This window comes from Cyprinus carpio, chromosome A6 (assembly GCF_018340385.1).
Source record: "Cyprinus carpio isolate SPL01 chromosome A6, ASM1834038v1, whole genome shotgun sequence".
Taxonomy (NCBI): domain Eukaryota; kingdom Metazoa; phylum Chordata; class Actinopteri; order Cypriniformes; family Cyprinidae; genus Cyprinus; species Cyprinus carpio.
Genome location: NC_056577.1, coordinates 7,713,729 through 7,735,234, shown reverse-complemented (window position 1 = coordinate 7,735,234; position 21,506 = coordinate 7,713,729). Strand labels below are relative to the sequence as shown.

Here is a 21,506-nt window from a genome sequence, read left to right as displayed (position 1 = left end):
CAAGGGACAACCTGATTCCCAGACGTCCAATCCTGTGCACATGATTATTCCACCCAGTGTGATCATGGTAATCCGATGAAGAGAGCAGAAATACAGGCACTATTAGACTGTGAATATGTTGGATAACAGCGCAGGTGGTGTGGGAGGGACATGCCAGAGATTCTCCATAACAGGAGTTGCAAGGCGCAGACACTCAGAATGTGCCCTGTGCACGCACCTCCTGCTAACTGACTAATCAGAAAGATGGAATGACACTCATTGGGCTATGAATACTGAAATGATAGAGTTTTGAGTCAAAAGTCCTATTACACCAATGCCTGATTCTAGCAGTGGTTTTGTATGTTGCTTTTAAACATATAGTTCAAAATTGTCTTAAAATAAAATATTGAAAAAAAAAAAATGGTTTCATACTCTGTATTTTTTTCTCATTTTCAAGTACAAATATCTAAGCATTCTTGAATCAAGATCCATTTTATTGAGATTCAAAATGACAAGAGATAAAGTATTTTTCTTTAAAACATATTTTCGTTAAAATTAAGTGACTTCATAAAGCAAATAAAAAAATGCCAATTGTGTAAAAAACAAAACAAAAAAAATAGTTTTCCCTTTTAATTAATAGTAAAAAAAAAAGACTTAATATCATAAGACTTTCTGCCCAAGAAAATGAATTTTTCTACTGGAAAAAAGACAAAACAAAAATAGTAATATCATTTTTTTGCAGTGAACATTTTTTTGTAAATTCTGTTCTAAAATTCCAATATAATACATTAATGCAATAGTCACCCACATGAATATGTACAGGTAATATATGAAGGTATATCCAATGTGTTCTTTTTACAACCAAGCTATTTTCAGTAAATTTTAGGTTGTCGTGTTTCAAGTGCTTTAATTGTATACAATTTATCTATTACAGTGTCATATTTTGGATATTTTTGTTGTTACATATTTCATTTTTGTTTTTGCATTAAATTTGAACTTTTTTCTTTTTTTTAATGTTTAAATGTGCTTAAAACCCCTATAATATGTTATAAAGGCAGATTCTCAGTGTGACAACTTTGCTCATATAATTTGACCCACTGGGCATGTTGTCACAAATGTGGATCAGTATGGGTTAAATTTACTGTATATTTTTTACCTGTGAAACAATGATGGGAATGCTCAAAAGCAAGACTTTAAGGCATGCATACATTTAATGACCATGTTCACCCATCTCTGTTCATGTAATAATCATATAAATTGTAAAATAAGTTAAGTACTAACATGATGTACAGAAACGGATACGTATAGGCCTAATACAGTGTATGATGTTCACATGTAAACAAACACCAGCCGCACTTTACCTGGATAGATGCAAATGACACATAACATACATTTATTCACAAAACACAGTGAGTGCATGCCGTATCCTGCATACACATGCACAGATGCATGTTCACATTCCAACACAGAAGCACACAGAGCTTCACAGGGAATATAAATAAAGTAGATGTGCATTATTGGCTATGTTACCAGGCAAACTAGAAGTGGATCAGTTTTAAGGATCACAGCTAATGCACTGGTGAATCTCTAGTACATAAAAGTGAATAAATTCACTGAATCACTGGTGGTGGTGTCAGGGTGGACATGAGCCGAGCTTGACTATTCTCATATTAAAAAGCTTTTCTGTTTCTCGTGTAAAAGAAGTACAGCACTAGGGCTATCTGCTGTTTGTGTGAATCAACAGGCTTCAGGCTCAGAAACATGAATCAATGTCACGACCGACAAAAGGCTGAGCCACTCCCGCGCCCGCCGCGCCGCGCAGCGCGATCCCCGGCGCGTCCAGAGGTGATAGTAACGTAATTAGAGAATGTGTTCAGGAAAAAGTGACAGGTGAGGTAGCATCCTATTTACAGGGGGATTCTTTGCTCATGTGCACAATAACCCACACATACAATAAGGGCGTTGAACGTGCTAAAGCACATATGAACATCACACAAAGGCTTTTGAGGAATATGGCAGTTTTATCACACATATGCATCGCATAGTGTATGCAATAGCCTATGTGAAGGGTGTAATGCACATCCAGCCCGCTAAATTGTGCCATTCGGACATAATGGGGCACATCTGACAGCTTCTAATGCTGTTTAACTCAGTAATGCAACCTCTAAGTGCATGTGCGGATAGATACACCTAGTGAGTAAAATAAACTCATTGACATCCAATGTAACAAAAGCATATAATAAGACTACCTGTTTTGAAAAACGGCTCCGTATCTGGATCGTTCGGTCCTTCCTCAGCCGCCTCGGCAGAATTCATCATTGCAGGATATGTTTCCAGGGATGATGATTATGATGATGGTCGGATTTTACACCTACGGATCTTTGTAATCTATGTGTGAGGAACACTAGAGCGCGTGGCCGTCTCCATTGGTGAACGCTCGTAGTAGTGAATGGTGATGATGATGATGCCCGAGGTTCTGCGCTCAGCGATACTGTATCCAGCGCTCCTCCGGGCGCTATTGTTTAAAGCCTACCCGCCTCTGCAAGACAACTGCTTGGGGAACCCCGATAGAGAGAGCCGTAAAAACCGCAAATGCAATGTTAATGCAGGTCTCATAAAATCCCTTATTCATCCGTTCTTCCTCCACCCGTAGTATATTCCTCCATCCGTTCGATGTCTCGCACAACCCAGTGGATCTAATGGCAGCGCTCCCCTACACTGACCGAGCGAACCGCAAATTGCCTCCCACTATTACAGATGAAACAATGCAGCTAATGCATTGACTATTATAGAGGCATATACAATCGCTGTAGCGCGAAAGAGGTTCTTTATTGTGGTGCAGCCTGGAGAACTGGACCAATCTGTCCTCCTGATGCGCTCAAGCGCTTCCTGATAATGGGGTGTGTGTAATTTTCAAGAGGCCGGAGAACCCCAACCATCACCATACGGTCCTGTTAGAGAGATGCTTACTAATTAGAATCAATGAATCGCGGTCTGTTAGGATGCTTTTATCATTGGAACCCACTTTAAAACTTATCTGCAGATTTCTAAATCATAATAATAATAGGAGGCAAAACCACACAACTCTACTTAAAATTCGCAATAAAAAAACTTCTTAGCTCTTCCCTGCTCCATCAGAATGCTGCAAACGTACATACAGACATTAAAACGTCAGCGTTCCTCAAATGAACCTGCAGGCCTGTAATAAAAAACATTTGAATAATTATTAATGTATAGTAATGTACACATAATATTATTGTATTGTGTCGTTATGTCTGAGAACTTGTAGGGCCTATTATCAAATTCTTAGTATGGTCTATAAAAACTTTAAATCTAGTTGTAACAATATTATTTTGTTTGGTGAGAATGTGCCAGTAGCACTACTGCCAATCACCACACCCTCTTACAAATGAGAGTGTTTATTTAGAAATGAAAAGTATGCTTGCACGTGGGCACAATTGTGTTGTTTCTGGAAGTAAAACAGCCCTGTCGACTCTAACCAGGAAATTTGGTCTTCCTGTGATTCAGATTTTGCACAGGGTGATTTCACCTTCTGCGAAAACAAATGCCGACAAACTGAATGATTGTATCACCGCAGTATGACTTGCTGATTTGTAAGACAATATAAAAACGATTAATTAGTCTTTCTATGTACCTTAAATTCAATGACTGAGAAAGGTTTTCTTAGAAAGATTGAGGCTATGTGAAGAATATGTGCTCGCGGATGGTGAAATGCCGCCCTCGTGAGGAAATGTGGTGTCATAGTGATTCTTAGAAGGAATGATACAAAAAAAAATACAAATAAATAAATAAACACGAAAAGAACAGCTTGCCTGTGCATGCAAAGGTGATCATATTTTTGACATATTTTGAACTGTAGCTATCTGAAAGGGGATGAATATAGAACACAAACAGCAGAATTCATGGTTTACATCAAATTAAATACAAATATAGAAATGTCATATGGCTCATGCAGGCTTTATACTGAACAGTGACCCACCTGTGTGTACTCTGATGTATGTTTGCCATTTGAGGTGTTCTGTGACCTGTAACATCTATCTGACCGAGGTGGACAGAGAGATTTCACAGACCCAGGATCAGGGCCGCATTAAGACTATAAGGGGCCCCTGGGCTTTACCTCTTGAGGGGCCCTTCCAGGGCTCGACATTAAGGACTGCCCAATTGCCCGAGGCTAGTGTGAATGACGCTCGGGACAGTAGACGGAACGGTCACTTGCCCGATCGGGCCAGTGCTGTAGGGTGTGCGTTATATGTAGTCTATGATATCGTAATTGTTGATTTAACGATCTGATATTATCGAGAATGCATCTCACTTTATAAAAAAAAAAAAAAAAAAACAATTTTTTTTACATATTTTGCGCCGCGGGTTTAAATTTCCAACTAAAAAACGGTAGCGGTCGGTGTAATTTGAACGGGAGCGGTCGGTCATTAAATATCACGTTCCCGACGTCCTTTCAGAACAGCATATCTTCGCTTTACTTAATCTTATCGACCACCCGGTATAGGCTACAGCCTGCCCTGCACTCATGACCGTTATGCACGCATGTGAATAACGGTCCTCAGGGCAGACTGTAACGGTTGTAAATATACGGCCCTCAAAAAGTATGGCAGAGCAAAGTGTTGATGAGATGTCCTTAAAGGGACGTTCAACTTGGACTGGAAAATGGTCAGTTTACTGCTAAGACAAAAACCACATCAGGCAAGTCTGATGTATGGGGAGTCTTTTTCATGTATCATAGACGCAGATGAAAAAAAAATACCCTTTGCGCAATGTGATAAATGCCTAAAAGTATTCCCGTTCAGCAATCACAAGACTGGAACCTCGGGGTTAAGGCAGCACTCATGCATCATCACAAAGGGTCAAACTAAACTGGCATTTACAAAGTCTAGGCCGGTGCCAGAGCAGTTTAAAAAAGAGACAACAGGAAAAATGTGTTGAATTTGTTTGCCAAGACATTCGACTGTATGATACTGTGTCCGGAAAAGGTTTTAATCAGCTGGCCCAACATTTGGTCGACACAGCAGCAAAAATCGGAAAGTTTAATGTCAGTGAGATACTTCCACATCCAACAACAGTAGCTATCAAGAAATATTAAAAGGAGGGCTCAGAGTCTGCGTTTTTATTTATTTTTTCTCTTCGACATTTTTTCCCCTACTGTGTTGGCAGTAAAATTTAGCGGGATGGTCGGGTCGGGAAGAAAATTATTCTAAGCAGACAGCGGGTGAACAAAGAGTTTATATATATCGGGGAACGGAGGATGCGGATATATAACCCCCAGCGGGAGCGGGACTTAAAAAAACAGTCCCGCGCAGACCTCTACTGTGAGGGTTTTTTGTACTCGCGCTTAGGGTGTGTCAGTCAACACGATTACAGAGATCTTTTTTATGACTTATTATTGAGATTAAAAAGTAGTTTTAACATCAAGCACGTCCTACACGATTTTCTCATTCATGCATTTTCTTTTAGTAAAAAACGAAATGTGCCCAAATATCTTGCTTTAAAGAAGTGATACGAACATCAAGCGCAATTAAGTGTTTGCTTCTGAAGGCATACGCAACTTTAATAGTAACAAGAGTGCTTTATTTAAATCGTTATGCCACTATGATAAGGCCTATTTAATTACATGTATGCAGAATCGTTCGCATCAACATTGCAATACATAAAAATTATTATAATCCACAGCTCTAGTAAGGTGGCTAACTAACTAGGCTACTGGGAGCTCAACTAAGTTGTTAAGTTTAAAAAGAGTTAATTATTTTGATAGACTATCATATCTAGCTACTGCTGCCAGCCTGCTAGTATATCACAACCAACCTGTAAATGGCGGTGATTCCCTTTTCCCTTCACCATTATCTGTATCTTCATCTTTCCCTGGGCCTGCGTTAAAATATGATGTTAGTTAAGGATTTTTTTTTTAACAAACTGTTCTGACGTTCTACTTTATCTTGTGCTGTTTTTCTTTTTTGCGAACCACTGTCATATTTACGAGACATTGTTGTCACATTAGATTAGCCATTAGATTAGTTATTGTCATCATTAGAATAGGCGGCAATTATCTTATAAAGAATTCAACGAAAGTATGTCACGTGAGTTCGATACAGGCCAATAACTGAATGCTTTCAGACAATGATGAATTTTATTGGATTTCAGACAATTAAACAATGCCCACTGTGACTGATGATTGCAGGGTTAACTGAGTGAGAGGGTTTTGACTGACACTTCTCGAGCAGGACTTGCAACGCCCGCACGGGCATTCAAAGCAAAGCCATAAAGCGTAATTTTAAAGGGGACAGCCAACGAATTATAAAATCCGATTACAATATTTTCCGGCATCATCGGGGCCCTCCCCCAGCCCGGGGCCCTGGGCTTAAGCCCAGGTAAGCCCGTGCATTAATGCGGCCCAGCCCAGGATGACATGGCACTCTCTTACCTGGATACATCGTATAATATAGGCCTAAACATAAGTTATAAAAAAGCCACACACACACACACACACACACACACACACACACACACACACACACACACACACACACACACACACACACATAGTGAATTTTACAGATGTAGTTTAAAGCTAAATAAAAGATCAATCAAACTAAATACATACAATTCACCTGATGAATCATGTATTTTTTGTCTGCTTGAACTGATTTATGAATAGTTTTCAGTCACCTTCCCTTGAAAGCCTATATGATTTCTTTCATCACAAGAAGGCACGTGGAATGGTGAGGGTGTCTGATTTCATCAGTAGTGTTAAAGTGTGTTTTGGATGAGAATTTAATGGGATAACGAGAGGAAGAGAACCGACTGAAACCTCATCTACCCATTACACAGGAGGCAATAAACAGCCCAGTCAAAAATAGCGTTCAGGGTTTTTATCTTTCTTGTTCTCTCTCAAGACTGGGTATAATGCAGGGTGTTGATACTCTGCTCTGACATGTGCTCAGTGTTGTCTGATTAACAAATACGGTGGACCACCTATGCTGACCGATATTAATTTCACTAGAATTAAAAGAAAACTACATGAGCCTACCTGAGCTAACATAATGACTACAAAGATAGTGAAAGAAAATTTAAAAAAATCATTTATATATGCATCTCTCTTTCTCGCTCTCACTCTCTCTCTCTGTCTGTTATTCAAATAGTTATACTGTTTATGAAACAAAAACAAATGTGTATTATGAAGAAAGGTTTTACTAATGTATAAGCAGCAGAACTTTAAAAATAAAAAAGCAGCCTCATTCGCTTCTAGAACTCACACGCGGGAATATCATTTAATAAAACCGCGAAATATCAGTACTGATTATTCCATCACCATAGAAACACTTTTATGGCGTCTGAAGCCGAAATGGGCGTTAGCCAAGCCTGAGGAGTCTGAGTGGCCAGTGCTCGAATGATTGACATAGTCTGACACCAATCGATGAAACGTTTGAAAATATTTTACCGTAATCCACCAATGAAATCCACAGATTAGCGCTGACTGTTTTTCTATTGGTCCACGGCACTCAGCTTCCGTTTTGAACCCAAACTGAACTACTTGGTGGTGATTGTAACAGCAGAGGTTTGTTTTGCTTTTCATCCCTTAGTTTTTAGATTAGTGCGGTTTGATTTGACAGTTGGTCTTTAACCTTTTTTTTTTTTAAGTTAATTCACGTAATAAATACAATAAGCAATACGTTACTTGGTAGGTGAACCTGGTGAATTTAGCAGATTTAATCAAAGATGGCAAAACAGGGGGTATCAAAACCAAAGGTAAGTTAGTGGTTGTAAGTTATTATATATGTTATTATATAAGTTATCACTAAATAGTATCACTAAAGCGAATTATATTTTGCAGGTGATTTCATCAGGCAGGCTGACAGGCTCTGGACGTGGACAGATACACAAGAAAAGGTAACAAACTGGATAACTAACTGAAATCCTGTATATATTGCATTGATTTGGAAGGCTTTAAATATTTGAAACATCTGGTTTAGGGTTGCTGGGCGCTGTGTTCCTCCTCTTGAACCTGCATATTCTCTTTATTCTACAGACTCTGAAGATCAGGTAAAGAAGCCACATACAAGAAGCAGTGTATACATAAACTGAACAGAACTGAGAATCAGTATAATGATTTGTGTCATTTTGCAAATTGCATCCAGGTGACGACGATACACAAGGGACTCGACCGATGTGCTGCTTTACTCAGTGGGATACTTCAAGCTGAACAAGCAGGTATTGAATTTACAAAATCCATAAATTTTCTATGTTTAGCAATTGAGTAGTGATGAGATCCATAATCTCCACACAACAGAATCAAAGCCCAAACCACAGGTAACAAAAACCTGCACCTTCAAATCCAAACCCAAGAATTTATTAAGAAAAATTGAAACTGACAAGAAAAGGCATGGGAAGAAGACAAACACAGCTATACATGCAAACAAAAGGCCAGGTAATGTCCTCAAATATGTTGTACCTTTTTCATATTATCAAAACAAGTTCTGCAAGTCTTCTTATTTCTATTCTTTGTTGTAAAATCCTTATTAGAAATTGTGTGAATGCCACAGTAGATCCAGCTGGTTATTTTTAGTTATCTGAAGTCATCTTCAGATGCACGGCTACTTCAAGATCTCAACATATTGTTCTTCTCTTACTCTAGCTCCAGTGCAGAAGACGTTTGCATCTGCCAGTTGTCACCTGAGTTCAGCAGGGCACTGTGATCAGAACTCTGGGAACAGACGGGCACAAGTGTCACAGGATCATCCTTCAGGACTGACCCCTGTAACGCAAGCAGAACACGAACAGCAAAACTCACTTCCACTGGCCTGCTCTCAGCCTGCTGCTAGCTGTAATATTCCACCTTTGGGTAACCAGACGGGCTCAATAACACACAGTATAACAACTGTAACATGTAGTAAATATATTATTGAATATTTAATTTGTTTTATCTCTCTGTTTCCAGATCAGGTTCACACATCCACTGTATTTAACTGTCGGCTGACAACATCCACACCTGTACTGAGCCCTCAGAGACCTGGATCAGTTCACAATGAACCTGTACGTTTACTGAACTATAATCCACCGTGCAAACAATGAGGGCTGTTGATCCATTAAAAATGAATCAATCATTTAAATTCCACAAACACACACACACACATACACATATATATATATATATATATCTTTAGTATTAATGATAAAATCACCCAAATCAAGATAATTCAACAACATTATTGTGGCAGGTGAATAAAGCGTTTGATAGAAATGAAGTGGAAGTCAATATTGTTGTTTTATTATTATAACTGAACATGAAAGTGACGTGACATACAGCCAAGTATGGTGAACCATACTTGGAATTCGTGCTCTGATTTAACCCATCCAAAGTGCACACACACACACACACACCCGGAGCAGTGGGCAGCCATTTATGCTGCGGCGCCTGGGGAGCAGTTTGGGGTTCGGTGCCTTGCTCAAGGGCACCTCAGTCGTGGTATTGAGGGTGGAGAGGGCGCTGTACATTCACTCCCCCCACCTACAATTCCTGCCGGCCCGAGACTCGAACTCACCTTTTTTTTTTTTTTGTCTTTCTCTATCGTCCAGTGTACTTCAAAGTGTGTGCTGAGCAGTGGTAGCTCATCTGGGGCGTCATCTGCCACCCCATCCTGCCCTCATGGCTCTGTAGAAATGTCTGGCATCCCAACTCAATATGCTGCTGCTTTCTCCATGCCTCCTGCAGTCCAACAACAGTCTCCAGCTACTGTATCTCCTGTCCAGAATCGATCCTGCACTCCAGTAGGGCATGGGGTACCTATAATCACTGGCCCAATCTGCAGTGTTAATCATCAGGTGGGATTTGTAGGGCCAGTTGTCCCTTTGCCATCATCCACTGGGTCATCAACCTGTCCCTCATCTGCAGTGCTGGCAACACAGGTGCCCAACCAGTCCCAGGTCAGCCAGTCTCAACCTAACCCAAATCAACCAGTACTGCTTGTTTGCAATGACCAGGAGCAGGAGTTATGTTCTGAAGAAAGTTCAAAAGAGGGTGGTACTAATGCAGAGAAAGACCAAAAAGATGGGTTGGACATTACACCTTTCAGAGACATTAGCTGTGAGACCAGCAATGAGAAATTAACAATTCTGAGTCACAAAGCCAAACCCACCAGTCCAGAGAAAACCTCACAGAAGGTGATGACTGTTAAATACCTGCTGGGAGAGCTGAAGACTTTAGTTGCTAATCAAGGTGAGAATATTTGATGAAATGTATTTTCTTTTCCATTCTATGACTTTCCATTTATCTTTAATACTTTTGATCATGTTTAAATTGAGGACATTTCAAAACCCTTAAAGGGATAGTTCACGCAAAAAATCTGTCATTTACTGTACATACACTTTTGTTGTTCCAAATCTGTATGATGTTCTTTTCTTCTTTGGAACACAATATATCTTTTTGTCCATTCATTGAACAACAACATTGGACTTTAATTTTATGGACAAAAACAATGAGACATTTACTGACCTATCTTTTAAAAATTCTCTTGTTCTCTGGATTTTGTTGTTGTCAGGATCTTATTACAGGGATGTCTCCCAGTCTTCCATTATGCCCTGATCTCTAGATCTGATTAATGAAAGCGGATACCCCATTTCAAATTTGAGACACTTTCTGTAACATAATAAAAAATTGGAGCTCCAGAGTATCAAATTCCCCAATGATTGAGTTGCTGGTTTTCCAGATTCTAGAAACTTAAGCAGATAAGCAATGTGCATGTGTTAGGTTCACTTTATATTATCGTTCACTCTTCTGTGCAGACAGTGATGTTGTGCGGCTGTTCTCTGAGGTGGAGCAGAGGATCTCACTGCTTCCTGTCATGGTGGGCAGCACTAACATCCAGGCTGAAATCGCGCTCGCCTTACAGCCACTCAGGAGTGAGAATGTACAGCTGCGAAGGTCAGTGACAGAGTGTATCGAATACTAAATCTTAACAACGACTTCAGAATGGAATATGATAAAATATAAAACAAATTAAATGAATTACATGAGGAAATTAATCTAATCACATTTATCAATATGTGTTGTGAAGAGCTTCGAACTCGAGTTAATTCAGAGTCTTTATTGTGGCAGACAAAAGCATGAATAACATACATAAGCGACCTTAGACCTTATTTGCATGGCACTAGACATAAGTTTGATTATGCAGATTAATTATGTTCAATTTTCATCACGTTATTTTTATCTTTATAAATCACACTTAAATTGACAAGCCTAATTTGTATTAATTTGTCTCCCAGGCGTTTGCGAATACTCAATCAGCAGTTATTAGAGAAAGAGAGAGCAGAACGACAGAACAGGCCGAAGACCTGCGATATGGAGGGTGAGCGGCTTCATGCTGTCTCTAAAGGGCTTGACTTTTGAAAGGAATAAATCAATGTAAGAGTAAAAGTACAAATATGCAAATATGTTCTTAGAATTTAGCCTTTTATTCTGTGTCTACCCATGTGGATGTATGAAAAGAACCTTTGTGTTTGTTGGCATGATTGTGTTACAGTGGTTGCGTTGCAGTCTCTGAACCTCACTCTCCAAACTCAGTTAAATGAGAGCCGTAGAGAGCTCGATGATCTGCAACAGGGGAACATGAGACTACGGAAAGCCATGGAGGACAAAGACAATGACCTGAAGCATCACAAGGAATTGTATGAGTTAGAGAACAACCGGCTAAGACTGGGTAGGAGTATTCTTTTAGACTTTTTTTTTTTTTTTAGCTTTAAATCATGTTCAATTTGTTATTTTGGTTTTATTATATTATTTTTTAGAATATAGTAAATATGCTATCCTTTTACAATTTTTTTTATATTATCCTATCCTATCTAAAAAAAAATTATTCAAATTAACTTTATAATCATTATATTGACATTGTATCAACATGTATAAGAGCATTCTAACAAGTTACCTTTATTTCACTAATATTTTATTTTAAAAAAACATGACTGCTGTTACATTTACATATATTTTAAGACTTTTTCTTCATTCTGCATGTGATTGTGTGTTACCCCATGCAGAGGTGAGTGAAGCATTAGCTGAAATGCAGAATTGCCAGAGTAAACTTGGAAAGTATGAGATTGAGAAGACTACACTGACTTTGAGCCTTCAGCAGAGGGAGGCAGAGATCGGCAGACTGCAGGAAGTCATCAGGTAACTGACTAAACTGATGGGTTAGGTATGTTCTTATAGAGTCATGGATAATAGTGATAAAACAATTTTACATGCAAATAATCAAATCATTGTTTAGTTCAGATTATCAACTTTTTAAAAGGGAGGAGAAAGCACTTCTGTTTTGTTGTTGACATTAAAGGCTGTTTTTGTTTTTATATTTTTGTATATATTTTATTATATTTTGCATTATATTGTTGTCTTTATATATTTTGTTTTTATTTTTTTATTTTATTTTTCCTGGAAAGCACTTTGGTTCACTTTGAGTGTTGTAAAGGGCTGTATAAATAAAGGTTGGTTGGTTGGTTGGTTGGTTGGTTGGTATGCATCCAGTCAAACATTTATGCACAATTATCAGACAGGTTGTGTGACAAGCTCTCTTTTTTGTGTGTAGGATAAGCAATTTTGATACCGTACTTTGTTGCCACTTGATGTTCAATTTAAATTCTGGCTTGTGAAACCATTCATCTAAACTATAATATGATTACGCTTTCAAATGTAATTGAGACAATCTGGCTTGTAGCAGAATATGTAGGTCAAATGTTGTTTTTTCATGCACACAGAAATCTGCAGAGAAGTCAAACAAAAGACACCAGCAAATATTCAAATCAGCTGGATTTACGTCAACCAAACTCTCAGCTTACCAGGAGTGTTCTGGAATTGCATGAAAATGCACAGAGGGAGACCGCTGTGTCAGATAAACTTTCAAACTCTGTAAAGACCTACCTTCAGAACCTGGAGGCCATCGAACAGGCCTCCCCTCCCCACCGAATTGACTGTAGGCCCCAGACATTACAACCAGCCTCCCCTGTTCAGATTGATGGTGGAAAAGAGAACTTTATGCCATCAGATACTAAAGTCTGCTCTCCATATATGTACAAACCAACCCTGGAAACCATAGCTGAGAATGTGGCTCAGTTAGAAGAGCAGAAAAGAACAACGTTTGCCCCTTTAAGAGAGACCCCAGTGGTGCAACTTGCCTCAGAAGTTGCTTATAGTAATCCACTCACTCAGTGTAATGAGCTGATAACAGCCAAGAATCAAAGGGAAGATGTGGATGCTCACGTAAGCCTGAAATATATAGGCTGTGCTTTTGAAAAGCTGGACATCTCAGATTCAGACATTCAGGATGTGAAGAATGACGGCCGAGATTACATTGTAGATCATCATGGTAGGGCCTTACAGTTGAATTCGAAAAATAAGGGCCCAAACAATCAGCTGGTGCAATCCCAACATGCCCGTCGATGCCTAAGGATGGGTGTTCAGTCAGCATACACCGGACACCCTTCAGTGTTGGAGAACACCTTTTCCTCTTGTGATATTAAATCTTTAGCCTCTGATTGGAGCATAAACTCCTGGTCCACATTTAACACACAGGATGAGCAGAATTTCAGGGAAGGGCTTGCAGCACTCGATGCCAGCATAGAAAGTCTGCAGAAGACTCTGAAAGTTGATCTAAAGAAATGATTCAGTATTTCAGTGTGTGCTAAGTGTATTGTGCTTTTATTTGATTTTATGTAATAAGTGGATGTTTTTTTTATGTGTCTTAATTTTGTATTAAATTATTATGTGAAATATCAAAGAATATTACATTTCTCAGTGTATTTCTTTGGTCCTAAGACTATATTGCAGCTAGCTAAGGTTGCCTACTTGTATAATACAGAATCAACAGAAATGTTCCATATGAAATCATTAGCTTGTTTTGTTTATCCATCCATCAATCTATCGAGAACCTATTTATTGTCAAGTAAGTTTTATTGGAAGTCTTAAAAATGGATTCACAATCTTACAGATTGTTTATTTTACCTATACAAATACAAAGAAAACAATCAAAAACATGATTATCCTGTATTCTAACATTATACATTCACATAGCTGATATTAAACCCTTCATTTAATGCATTTACATCCTTTTGCAGTGTTCAAAATTGCAGATTAGAAAAACATAAAAAATCATATATAAGGTTATCCAAGCATTGTTTTTTTTTCTTGCTTTATTTACTGGGAACTTCTGAACTTCTAGAAATCTATTAAGATGCTTATAAAAATAATAATTAAGTCCTCCAAGGCCATGTTAGGAAATTCAGTAAATGAAACTCACATGGTGCTAGGTGCCAAGAGACAGTAAGAAAAGATGTTATTTGAGTTTATTAACCAAAAGCACTGATGTAATGTTCTGGAAACAGGGAAGACAGTCTGTCACCCAGGTTTTTTTTTTGATAAAATGTTTGTTCCTTTTTATAAATAATTAGGATAGAAAGAAAGCCTTAGATAAGCTTAATTGTAAACTAGCTAAGAAACTATCTTTGATCTTCAATGCGTTAAGACTAATCTCATCATGGTATTGAACAAAAGGTAGAAAAGAGATTGTTTTATGTCAGCTAATTATTTTTGCAAATTTTGTTTATTTGTAATTTAACTTTCTGTTAACAGAAACAGATATAAGATTAGGATGACTTGGAAAAGGAGTGCTGGGACCAGGATGGCCTAGATGGAGAGCTTGATTGGCGTGACAGGAACGGTTTTGTCAGGAACTGTTGGCAGGCATCCTTGACAGGGAGTTTTCAGTTGAGGATAGCATTGATATGGAGCACTGGCTAGTGAGCACTGGCTTTGGGAACCAGCTCCGGCTCAGACGTGGCAGGAACATGTTTTACAGCAACCTCTGGGACGGCCATTACATGAACCTACACACCTAAAGAGCACTCTAGGGCAGTCAAGAAATGAAGTGATCTGCTTCGAATCATGGAAGGAACCACTGGAGCAGCTAAGAATCCTTGCGACTGGAGCGGCTTTGAAAGGGAGCTTGGAATGACTGACAGGGAGCTCTGAGAAGGGGAGTTCATACTGTAGGTGCCTCCAGGTCGGCCGTTACAGGAATCAAGAGGACTGGTCTGGGATGGCTAGAACAGTGAGTTCTAGGCTGAGTAAAGCATAGCAAGGCAGAGATATAAACCTCTGGCTGACCATGGTAGGAACCTTGCCGCCCTTGCAAGATGCTAAGGCATTGAGGGATAGAGATACAAGATGTTAAGGTAACTGAGAAGCTCTGGAAGTGGTGCACCAGTTCTGTCTGGGATCATGTCAGGAACCTCTAAAACATTATTTAAACATCTAGACAAGTAATATTGCCATATGCAAATACTACTGCTTTAAGCCAAGGTGCCAGATGCTACCAAGGCTTGCCAGCCTCGCAAGATGCTAATGCATGAAGGGATGGAGAGTCCACTCATGTCAGCCCGCAAGATGCTGAGCTGACTGAAGAGCTCTGGAAGAATGGTGGTTGATAGTGCAAATGAAATTTACATTCATTTGCTCTAATTACGTTCTCCCCTTCACCATATTTGTTGACCTGAAACACACACAAAAATGCAGGTTTTCCAATGGTAATTGGGACTTACAGTATGAGGGCAATACAGTTGTATGCCTGAAGAAAACATATTTTTTTTGATTGGTTACAAGAAGAATGCATATAGAAGAATGTATTATGAAGATATAGTGTAACTGGTCATTAGAATTTAAATCCCAAACTACAGGTTTAAAAATAAAACAAACCCCAGAATGTCTCATAGACAGTATTTTAAGAGGGTCCCTGTACCTGAAGTCAATCAGTTTGACAGTAATGGAGTGCTGGGACCAGCATGGCCTAGACGGAGAGCTATGGGACTGGATCTGGCTGTTTTAGGAACCTGGCCATGGCAGGAACTGATGACTTGGCTTTCTTGAACTGATGTGGTAAATAGTGCTAATAAAATATACATTTCATTTGTACTATTTACTGTACATTCTCCCCTTGCCATGTCTTATTTGGTGACCTGAAACACAAAAAAACAACACAAATCAGGTTTATTGTCTACATACATTAAGACTTAAAAGAGATTTGACTTCTTTCCATTGTCACAGTTATACAACATACTCTATAAAAACTGCACAAAAATTTAGACATTTTAGAAAATAGTACCTTAAACCAGTCTTGGAGAATCATTTTCCTCAAACCAAGCCGGTGGTTTGGCTTCCGCTGCAGGCAGGATTGAATCAAATGGCAGCAATCTGTGGAAAAAGATGGGAGAGAGGGAAAGAGTCAGATTATTAGCAGATTATTCTACACCTGTTGTCTTTGATCATCCTCATCTAAACTGTGAAATTGGACTATTCTAAGATGAAAGGACATTATCCACAATCTTTTATAAAATTGTGTGCGACTTCCCATTTTGTTTCTTCGTTCTGTTTTGAATGGTTTAGTATAACAATATCTGTTCTTTGCTATGGTGAATGCCAACTCACCTTTTGACAAGCCAGGTTTAGACCAGATGCCCGCCTCAATAATGTCCAGGTCTTTGCTCTCTGGAGGGTCTCCGCACACCAACTCAAACAAGAGCACTCCCAGAGACCATACAGTTGCGGGTTTCCCATGGTACTTGCCTCTCTTTTCAAACTCAGGAGGGCAGTACAGTTCTGTGCCTGAAGGAGAGATTTTTTTGACTAGTTACAAAAAGTTGCATATGAAACAATGCATATTCAAATATGGTGTATCTGGTCACTTGAATTTAAGTTCCAAACTACAGGTTTGAGACATAATACATACCCCAAAATGTCTCATAAGCAGAGGTTTTTAGGAGGTCCCCGCACCCGAAGTCAATAAGTTTGACTTCAAGGGTGTCCTTGTTGATCAGCAGGTTCTCCAGTTTTATATCCCGGTGGAGCACTCCACGGCGACAGCACGTGTGAGCAGCCTGTACTACCTGCCACATGACAAGCCGCGCTAAGTCCTCACTGAGGACGCCTCCGTGGTGCTCCAGGAAATCAAACAGATCCTCGCAGGGTGAGGGGCGTTCCAAGACCATAATGTAGAAGCCGAGCTGGTCCTGCCACTCCAGCAGCTGAACTATCTGTGGAATGCTGGGGCCCTTGTTAGCAAGCATCGTTAGGGCAACCTCTAACGGAAGGGGCGTAGGATGACCAGGCTAGAAGAAAGAACATTTTAAGGATTGTTAGAACAATTTGAAAAATCATTCGTAGTCTGTAAATTTATAATTAATATATTCTAAATCGAAAACAGTGATAAAACACTGAAAACGAGGCCTACTTACAATGTTGATATATTCCATAGCATCCGTCTTCAAGGCAAATTTCAGTGCCACCTGATCAACAAAAGAAAAAATTGTAACAATTAACACATGCAGAGATCATAGTCATTAATCTTTAACATTTTGAACATGCCAAGCACCCTAAATAGTGGACAAAATACACATTAAGAGGACTTAGAATGGATACAGTGAGACAAAAAAAATTGTTAACTAAATATTGTAAGTATAAAAAAAAGAAACCTTGAGGCCATCCTTCAAGCGAATCCCTTCGAAGACGGCGCCGTATGATCCCTCACCAAGCTTTTTGCCGATTTCATAACGGCTCAAAATGTCACCTATAAAAAAGATAAATAATTGTAGTTTCATTACAAACAACATTTTTCTGGTTCTCATAATGATTAAACCTGTAGTTTTAATTCATAAATAGTAACTGACTTGACTTTTTGTCTATTATTTAGAATATTTGTACTTTGTAAAAAAAAAGCTCCTGAGATATACATTTTATCCTAAAATATTGATCTTGATGAATAACGTGAACATGAACATTTTTTTAACAAAGTATTTAAGGATCAATTTACAGTTGAGGTCTTGAGCTGGAGGAGGTTGAACCTGCTGATCTTCAGTGGAGATGACATCAGGGCCGTGGGTGCGAGGTTCCTGAAGACCATGGTTCTCTACAGGAGAGGTCTTGTGCTGTAGAGACCCCTGATCTAAAGAGCACATCAACCAAAAGCTTGTTTTAAACAAATAGAATTGAATAATAATTGCATGTTCATAACGTTTCTTCAGTGATTTTGTTTGTGTTGGTTGTGAAAATGTTAGATGTTGATGTTAAAATCGTCCCAGGGGACAGAAACGTTCCCCCTAATTCATTTAAGAATCAACTTCAATTAAAAGATATGTATCTGAAAATGATGGACAGACTTTGGTGTACAAAAAACATTCACATCATGTGAGATTTACCTTCAGTACTTCTCTGCCATTCCGGCGCAGTACCCTGGTCCTCAAATGTAACATTGTGACCTGAGCTGGCTCTCGGGTCAGAGGAAAGGCGAGAGGGCGACTCTGCAAAACTGCTAATTTTCCTCCGCTTTCTCACCTGCCTCTCGTTTCCTTCGCCAGGATCAGCGGGCTGCAGATGGTTAACCGCCACATTGGTGCTGCTGGATATTGGGGGTGCACTTTGTTCGTACATCAGATCGTAATCATTCACATTCTCAGAACTACTTCTTTTTCTCTTCTGTCCCATGATCACAACTATGCGCTTGAAATACAACACTGTCGGACTTTGGGAGCTGCACAATAAAGAGTCCGAGAGTTTGGAGCATCTGTCTCTCGCTCAACGTTCTGAAGTGTCACACAAGTCTATGACGTGTGCAATGGTAAAATGGATTTCTTTGAATAATGCACATTTTAAATCCATAAGAAAAATAATTCTGGCCAAACTACAGATTGAAATACCATATTTGTTAGGCTATATGCAATTTTAGTTTTAAAATACCTTTAACTAAAACCTAATTTCAAAATATAGTCTTTTTTTATTATTGTTTTAGGGCAATATTTGCATAATTTGTTTTGAAAATTACAAAAATTAACAATAATCAAAACGTGGAAACAAAAACAAAAAATATGTTCAAAAACGTAATGAGGAAAACTTTTTTGCTGTGTGACTTTTTTTTGTTTGTTTGTTTTTTAGACATTTTTCAAAATGGTTCAAAAGAAAAAATAAACATATATATTCAAAATAAAGATTAAAGGAAGGAGGTATGCCCATTTATCTCTCAGTCACAAAGAGTAAACTGGAAAAAAAAATAGTCTGTGTAAAAACAGGTCTGCCCTAACTATGCACAATCATTGCACGATATTGCTAGGCTAAATTCTGAATGACCAAAATATATTAAAACGTTATAAATTCATGTTGTAAAATGGATGCTTAAAAGAGAAATATCTGTCACATAAAAATACTTTGTACATATTTCAATATATATTAAAAGAAGGAGATGTGCTTAACACAAATGTCACGTTTGTGTGTGTGTGTGTGTGTGTGTGTGTGTGTGTGTGTGTGTGTGTGAGAGAGAGAGAGAGATTCAGTCTTATATGTTTAAATGTCTATTTTTGACTATTCATTATTAGTGTCTATTCAATATTAGTTTCTATTCTTTATTAGGCCATTATGAGACAACATCATTATTTTATTTCATTAATTGATTTATTTATTCATTTCATTAACATATTTTACTGATATTTCTCTGGGGAAAGCGGTAAGATTACCTCACTATTTGCACATGAACCCTTAAGTTTTTGGGTAAAAAACCAACAAAAAAACCAACAAAAACAAAACAAAACCAGACATTCAATCTAACTATTTATTTGTTTGTTTTTAATTCATTATTAAAGATATGTAGTGTAAAAGTCAAGTATACTTAAATATCATTTTAAGTATATTTCTGAGAAGTACATAAAAAGTAAACTAAAAGCATACTTTCCTATTTTTAGTTTAAAAGGAGTATACTAATAGCACACTTGAATAAACTTCTTTTTCGTAAGGGTTACTGTTTCAATAGCAAGTATGTCAACATATGAAAGAACACAGCTTGTTAAACCATTTCATGAGGTCTTTAAATGCTACAAATGTCCACCTCTCTCAGCTCAGGTGGAGAGATACCTGGGGGAGCTGGAGAACAAGGCAGCTATGCTGATTCAGAGAGTGTGGAGAGGACACATCTTCCAGCAGCACAGATACATTCTCAGACGGCACAGAGCTTCTGTCACTTTACAGAGAGCTGTGAGTGTACGGCTAACACTCAGATACTAACACTAAAGGACAGGTGTCTGAGTGTAATAATAAGTTCAGATTCTGTCAGTGTTATTTTAGTATCATTGAGATACTGTGTTTATTTTTAGTTTTTCATTACAATTTTTTTAAAAGTTTTGTAAGTTTTTTTGTGTGTGTGTGTGGTTTTTTTTTGTCATTTTATTATTATTATTTTAAAATATTTCTGTACTTTTTATTATTTTTTTTTTATTTCAGTTGTAGTTATTTTGGTACATCAATTTAAGCAACAAATTTGAGAAATGTTATCTTGACTACTAGCTAAAATAAAATGTGAATTCATTTATTTTATATTTTATTCCAGTTAAGACTTACTTCAATTTCAAGTAACATCAATTTTTATGGTTTCAGTTTAAATAAACTATAATAAACATGGACTCTATTTGAAAATAATGAATGAACATAAATCTTGCCCCGTTGTCATTTTAATTCAGTTGTTATTCTCTGATAATCTTGATCATTTATGTTCTTATATGTTAGATTCTGTGGTTTTTAAAACATGAAGCACAAAGGAGTATTCTCACGCCATCAAAAGGAACCAAAGGACTGACTGACAGTACAGGATCTCTCTACATCTCGTGAGTCACCTTGAAGATGTTGCGTTCTCTTGGTGTTTAATGTCTTGGAGTTAAAACACCAGTTAAGCCTTATTCACTTAAATATGCCTTTTCTAAATGGTGGCGTTTTTTTTGTGTTGCGCAGTCATCTTTAACGCCAGCAGAGGGCAGTGTGGAGCTCCATCAGAGAGCCCAGTGTCTCCTCCACCAGCGCCTGATCTGATCGGGCACATTTTATATTCAGTGCCGGAAAACGGGCTTCCATAGAAAATCGACCCATAGTTTTATGGAGCAAACACGCAGTTGTAAATGTGAACCGGGTGGATCAAAAAGAAGCTAATGCTAATGCATTACAAAAATCTGAACAATTAAGACACTATTTATATGTTATTAAAATAATAGAATAATTGATTGATAATAATTGTTCAAAATAATGTGATAATTGATATATTTAATTCATCCTTTTTCTTAAAAATGGTTTTAAAACTTAAAAAAGTTATAATTTTATATAAAAAAATTGTTTTTGTGAAAACCTCTATGCTTTTGCCAGTCATTTTACAGTTTAATATGTTACCATAGTCATTTCCCTACCCAACAATTTATTTTGTGCAGGTCTTAAAAAGTGTTGCATTTGATTTTAAAAATCCTACAGATACCCTTTCAACAACAGGGCATCTTTAAATGAACATACCTCTTTGTGGTTATGCCAAACCCAAAAACTACTGGGTAAAAAATATTTTTAAAAACATTTATCCAATAAATCATGAACAAATGGAAGTGTTAAGGAGCATCTGAATATTGTTGTGCACTGAGAACCACCAATCTAAAACTACTCATTTATT

The 21,506-nt window shown here is 38.0% G+C and overlaps 3 protein-coding genes across 3 annotated transcripts in view; 1 reads left to right on the top strand and 2 right to left on the bottom strand.

Annotated features, from left to right (window-relative positions):
* Window positions 1–2,897, bottom strand: part of kalrnb (kalirin RhoGEF kinase b) — an 87,557-nt gene extending 84,660 nt beyond the window's left edge. Inside the window, exon 1 of the mRNA XM_042757803.1 lies at window positions 2,229–2,897. Coding sequence (XP_042613737.1) covers window positions 2,229–2,298 — 70 coding nt within the window. The 5' untranslated portion in view covers window positions 2,299–2,897. The remainder of the gene's footprint in view (window positions 1–2,228) is intronic.
* Window positions 2,898–7,518: 4,621 nt separating this feature from the next.
* ccdc14 (coiled-coil domain containing 14) lies at window positions 7,519–13,740 on the top strand. Its single transcript, XM_042757802.1, has 14 exons — window positions 7,519–7,564; window positions 7,692–7,755; window positions 7,841–7,896; window positions 7,980–8,049; window positions 8,145–8,217; window positions 8,297–8,434; window positions 8,642–8,848; window positions 8,945–9,039; window positions 9,583–10,222; window positions 10,789–10,927; window positions 11,269–11,351; window positions 11,526–11,702; window positions 12,037–12,169; window positions 12,751–13,740. The coding sequence occupies exons 2-14, from the start codon at window positions 7,726–7,728 to the stop codon at window positions 13,652–13,654; spliced, it is 2,745 nt and encodes a 914-aa protein (XP_042613736.1). The 5' UTR covers window positions 7,519–7,564; window positions 7,692–7,725; the 3' UTR covers window positions 13,655–13,740.
* A 2,168-nt stretch (window positions 13,741–15,908) lies between these two features.
* Window positions 15,909–17,603, bottom strand: LOC109050445 (serine/threonine-protein kinase pim-1-like). Its single transcript, XM_042757800.1, has 6 exons — window positions 17,515–17,603; window positions 17,278–17,328; window positions 16,773–17,151; window positions 16,472–16,648; window positions 16,149–16,237; window positions 15,909–16,002 (listed from the first exon to the last, which is right to left on the bottom strand). Exons 2-6 carry the CDS (start codon window positions 17,293–17,295, stop codon window positions 15,991–15,993), a joined length of 675 nt encoding a protein of 224 aa, XP_042613734.1. The 5' UTR covers window positions 17,296–17,328; window positions 17,515–17,603; the 3' UTR covers window positions 15,909–15,990.
* Window positions 17,604–21,506: the final 3,903 nt, after the last annotated feature.

Excerpts from the sequence above, each read along its gene's own strand:
- ccdc14 (XM_042757802.1), top strand. The coding sequence starts at position 7,726 with ATGGCAAAACAGGGGGTATCAAAACCAAAG. Across the intron at positions 7,756-7,840 it reads AGGGGGTATCAAAACCAAAG|GTGATTTCATCAGGCAGGCT; the intron begins GTAAGTTAGTGG and ends TATATTTTGCAG. Across the intron at positions 8,849-8,944 it reads CTGTAATATTCCACCTTTGG|ATCAGGTTCACACATCCACT; the intron begins GTAACCAGACGG and ends CTCTGTTTCCAG.
- LOC109050445 (XM_042757800.1), bottom strand. Across the intron at positions 16,649-16,772 it reads TGCTTATGAGACATTTTGGG|GCACAGAACTGTACTGCCCT; the intron begins GTATGTATTATG and ends TCTCTCCTTCAG. Across the intron at positions 16,238-16,471 it reads TAAACCTGGCTTGTCAAAAG|ATTGCTGCCATTTGATTCAA; the intron begins GTGAGTTGGCAT and ends CTTTTTCCACAG.